General features: G+C 39.4%; 1 protein-coding gene across 1 annotated transcript; it reads left to right on the top strand.

Moving 5' to 3' along the window:
• The first annotated feature begins 352 nt into the window (after window positions 1–352).
• LOC129778521 (uncharacterized) lies at window positions 353–1,285 on the top strand. The gene is made up of 2 exons (XM_055785462.1): window positions 353–554; window positions 647–1,285. The coding sequence occupies exons 1-2, from the start codon at window positions 532–534 to the stop codon at window positions 1,029–1,031; spliced, it is 408 nt and encodes a 135-aa protein (XP_055641437.1). The 5' UTR covers window positions 353–531; the 3' UTR covers window positions 1,032–1,285.
• Window positions 1,286–4,965: the final 3,680 nt, after the last annotated feature.

The raw sequence follows: 4,965 nt of genomic DNA, 5'->3' as shown, positions 1-4,965 counted from the left end.
TTCAATCAAAATATAGTAACAAAATAATTAGGTAAAACGTGTATACAATTCCTTCACATTTCCTCTAAACTAAGTATCGTAATATCAATTAAATTCATTTTTTTTCTAAATTCAATACAAACCCAACGTAATTTATTTTTATTGGCAACACTGGAAAAATCGACTTTGTTTACAAAATTTATCGAAATCGACCAATCAGAAATCAGAACGACTGACAGAAATTTGGTCCGTATCTGACAGAAATTTGGTCCGTAAAAGACCCCCTATTGTCTGATCTTATCTTAGGTAAACCGTACACAATATGGGTTGCGTTCACAGATGCAATGTTTTTTCCTTCTCTCTTATGAATTGACAATCGAACATTGTTTTTATGTCTCAGATTTCTGTACGAGAAGATCATCACGAAATCATTTGAAAAAGAACCAGCTTGTTCTAAGTAAATTTGTTTGGCAAGTGAAATTCAACCGTGATTATATGAGCAAATAAGTTGAGCAGCTTCCAATAAATTGTTGCATTTCCAAATCGCTCGCTATGGCCGCTGTCGTAGATCCAAGGTGCGTCTGTTCTGTTCTTTGTTTACAACTTATACGACGTAATCAATCGATTCCTGGATGCTGACATCCGATAATCATGCTTTTCATCGCAGAAAACGATCACGAGAAGAGGACGTCAATGAGTTTATGCCATTGTCGAAACGGATAAATAATTTACACCTGAACAATAGCCAAGCCGGAGGATTTGCCAATGAGCATCCAACGGGCGCCCACATGCCCGTTCTCGAGGGTCATCAGAATAATTTCCCCCAGGGCGGCTCGAGCAGTAGCTCTGCGAGTACCTGCCACTCGATACCCTCCGGGGGGAGCTCTCCCAGTGCGACAAGGTCCTCCTATAGCCAGGAGCCGCTGACAGTGAATGGGGAAGTACTGGGGGACTATTGTCCCGATTTGAGTGAGCGTGACAATCCGCACTATTTCGATCGGAATAAAATTCTGTACGAGTTGTATGTGGAACGAATGCGGCGTATGCAGTAAACTCTACGCTGTTTGAAATGATTTGTGGCCACATTGATCGGATTCTGGATGGCTCTGCACAATTGTACAGCTTCGCATTTTATGTTAAGAGCAAATAACAATAAAAAAGTTAAGTGATAGAACTGATAAGCTATGAAGTTATATTACACTTGATATTGATACTGACGATTCTTTTCAGTGCGTTTTTATGTCTAAATATAAGTATTATTTATCCAATATAAAGTAATAAATACGTCATTTGTATGAGCGTGTGATTTTTGATGGTTTCATTCTTGAGCAATGGATTTTTAATTAATTTTAACTAATGCGAATTCCTTATAGAATAAAATCCTCGATTTTCAAAGTTTCTACGAAGTTTGGCATGTTTATCTGTGCTCTATTGTAAAAATTGTATAGTGGACGTAAGCGCTTCCACTTTTTATTGATACAGGAAAACCTGTTTTTGTGCGGTTGCTTTTCGTGCGATTTCTCATTTGTGTGACTGTTTTGGTGCGATATTATTATTTGTGCGATTAGTTTGTGTGATTCAACACCCGATGTCGTAATAAAAAAGAGTCGCACAAACGAGGAATCACGCGAAAAGGGACCGCACAAAAACAGGTTTGCTTGTACTAGTTGATCATGTTATACATACGCTAGGCATGAAAACATTTGTGAATTATAGAAAAAAAAGAACATTTTGATACAGCCATTTGTACGCAACAATAACGTCGCACCATCGTTAAGCGCATAGTCGTGGTACAGATAAATCATGTTTGATAGATCAGATTTGCTCATAGTCTAATGTATTTAGGAAGCAATAACACCATCCATTCTGTGGTACTACTCGTTCGCGTTCTAGCAGATTCACGTGCAAAAATTGTCTTCAAACGTCTTGATTATCCCACGTGGGTGGCGTATAAATTGAACTGACAGGAGTCGAATTATCGTGATCTCCGCTGTCATTTTCCGCTTGTGTTCCCCTGAATTGAGTTCCTCTACTCATATTTAGTGATATTTTTCCATTAAGTGCCGTTCAAGAAAGCTATAATCAATCTTTTGCTTGCCCCAATAACGAAAATAATTTCCTAAATTTTTGACGTAGAGATACGTATTTCAGCAATGTGTCAAATAAAAAAAACAGCGCACATTTTTCTGAAATAGGAATAGAAAATGCAACGTTCGTTCTACGGACAATGTGGATAGAATAGAGAAAATACAGTAATTTAAGCTCCGCCCGTTCTCAGTTTATGGAAATTTTTTGTATTTTTGCACCTCATCATTTCCATAGTGTGGTTTGAGTTTAAAATTTCGAAAACGACCTAAACGAAGTAGTATGACAATCATTTCGAAAACAAATTATTGAAATCACTCAAATCTATAAATATTGGTGCAATCTATGTCTATGCTTGAAATATCCATCGAAGTCAAGATTATCCAGTGCCATCAACGTGGGATAATCACATGTACTTGTCCTGGTCGTCCTCAGTTTCTATTTTGTTAGCGTGTTGAACGGACGTGCAAAATTCTTCGCCTCAGAATGCATTCTCAGAGTATGCGCAAATTAAGCGTAGTGCAGAGCTCATACTGACGGGCAGAAGAAAGCAACAATAAAACATATCAAATAGGATGTACTGCGTCGGTTTTCATACCACTATGTAGATTGGTTGTATATGATTGTATCACACTTACAAATTATTGATTTTATGCGTTATCAAAAAGAGAGCGGTGAGGGGAGAACAAATATGTAATTAACTCGGGCTGCACTATGTCTAGCACGAGAAAAATCTTCGCGATGCATACTGAGTGCGCTGGTTCTCGGAATAAATCGCCTCAGAAAACAACTGAGAAAGTGTAGTAGGCTAGAAAGATTGTGGCGCGGTAAAAACATCATGTCCAATTAACCGGGCAAACGGAATGCAGTAGGCAAACGTATGCCGTCTGACATCCGCTAAATCTCGGTTGAACCTTGTTAAAGGATCGTCAAGCCGCCAAAATTCCTTAACGTTAAATGAATGATTTGTTTGTGACTTTTTCCGATCGACCAATTAATTTTCGTGAATTTTGATCCCTGTTTCCGGGTTAAAAGGTGCATCAAAGTTTAACACATTCCTAGCCGGGTGTGATGAAGGTATTTGCAACTGCGTTCTACGGTGAAAATTTTTTCAACAGCGATTGCTGTCGTTTCGCTTAAAGATACTAAAAAAATGCTTGGATATTCAGTAAGTTTAGAGTTTCAGACAAATATAGCTTAAATCTATTGGTTTTGGTAGGCATCACGACTTACAATTTAACAATAAAGGTAGCATGCTTTATCTGGACAATTAAACCTAACACTTGCTTCCGCATATATGAAAAAAAAAGTTTGAGCTTTGGTAGACTGTACACTTCGCAGTTGCTCTTCGTGATTGATCTGAACCAGCGAAATTGCACAAATAAAAAACAGAATGACGTTTGGGAGTTGTAAAACATTCTCATTGTACAAATTATGGTGAATCGAGCTTTGAATAGCCAATAACGACGCCGGCCTTATAGTCACCAGGGGAAGGGAAGGAATGTTAGTATGATATTCACCGCCCGAAGGCCAGAAGGATCGTCTCTATAGTGTGGTTCCCTAACGATTATCAAGGAAGAGATAATTGTTAGTGGGGTGAGATAAGAATCAGGATTCACTGTGGTGAGTTGCATAATAACCATGAATAAAAGCTTCTAAAACTATCCATCTTAGGGGCTTTGGATCCTCTGCTCTGGTTCTCAGGTTCTTTTTCGGACATGCTACTATAGAGATCCGTCATTTCTCATCATTTGCGGAATATTCAATGTAGTAACGTTTGCATTGTGCTCCCGTGGCCGAATGGTTAGCGTCATAACTAACATGCCGGGTGTCCGGGTTCGATTCCCGTTCTGGTCGAGGGAATTTTTCGTCAAAGAAATTTGACGCAAGTAATACTACGTTGAGACGGCGAAGTTCCTCTAGGAACGTTAGTGCCATTGAAGAAGAAGAAGAACGTTTGCATTGAAAAATGGCCAATTTTCGGATGGCGATAGAAAAACAACAAAAGGTAATTTAATGGGACAAATTTTCCATAAACATATTTTTATTGACCATGTTACATAAATATTCTACCCTCCCGGCAGTTGGCCAGAACTTTCGCCTTTGCTGTCAAAAACATACTTGTTCCTTCTCCTTTTCCGCCACGAAATGTTGGAATAGATCCTACGATCCTATTCTCGATGGGGCGCAGCTGGCGGACATTCGGATGGTTGGCGGATTTCGGAACAACGGTTCCCGGAATAAATCACACCAAAAAACAACTGCAACAGAAACGACCGCTCAGAAAAAGTGTAGTGGGCTAGCAATGGTGTTCCCTTCTTTGGGAGATGTACTTCACGTCGGAACTTACCTCATTGGTGGGGGACTTTTCCTCTGTCTTCTGCTCTATTTTCAGCTGTAGTTTACGTTCGCGTAGGACCGGAACCAGGCTTTCGTTCATTTTTCTCTAGAATTGTAAGGATATTATAGATACCGGGCGGACTCAAAGTACTTGACGATGTCCACTTTCTTCGCAACGGGATGGTGCCCCCAGTATGCACAAACCATGGGCATTGCTTCACTGTAACTTCCGTAATTCAACTGATAGCGCTGTAAAATTTTGTTTGAAAACTCAAGGGTTACTGTGATAAACGATGCACAAGTGGTCCCAACAACAGGTGTTAAGGTAAATGCATGAAAAATTGGTAAAAAAATTATCCACATTTTTAAAAACGTAAGCGATTATGCTCGATCAAACAAATTGTGGAAGCATGCTTGTGTGAGACAACTGGCCACTAGATTGAGCGAGGTACACGAAAATCAACAAAGAACACCTTCCAGCAATGCATGATTCATTTGGAAATGATTTACCATAGGTCGAAAACCAAGGATGTCATCGAAATTACGATCGGAGACCCTTCG

Source organism: Toxorhynchites rutilus, chromosome 3 (genome assembly GCF_029784135.1).
Source record: "Toxorhynchites rutilus septentrionalis strain SRP chromosome 3, ASM2978413v1, whole genome shotgun sequence".
Classification (NCBI taxonomy): domain Eukaryota; kingdom Metazoa; phylum Arthropoda; class Insecta; order Diptera; family Culicidae; genus Toxorhynchites; species Toxorhynchites rutilus.
The sequence above is the reverse complement of the archived record's forward strand: the minus strand, read 5'-3'. Positions and strand labels throughout refer to the sequence as shown.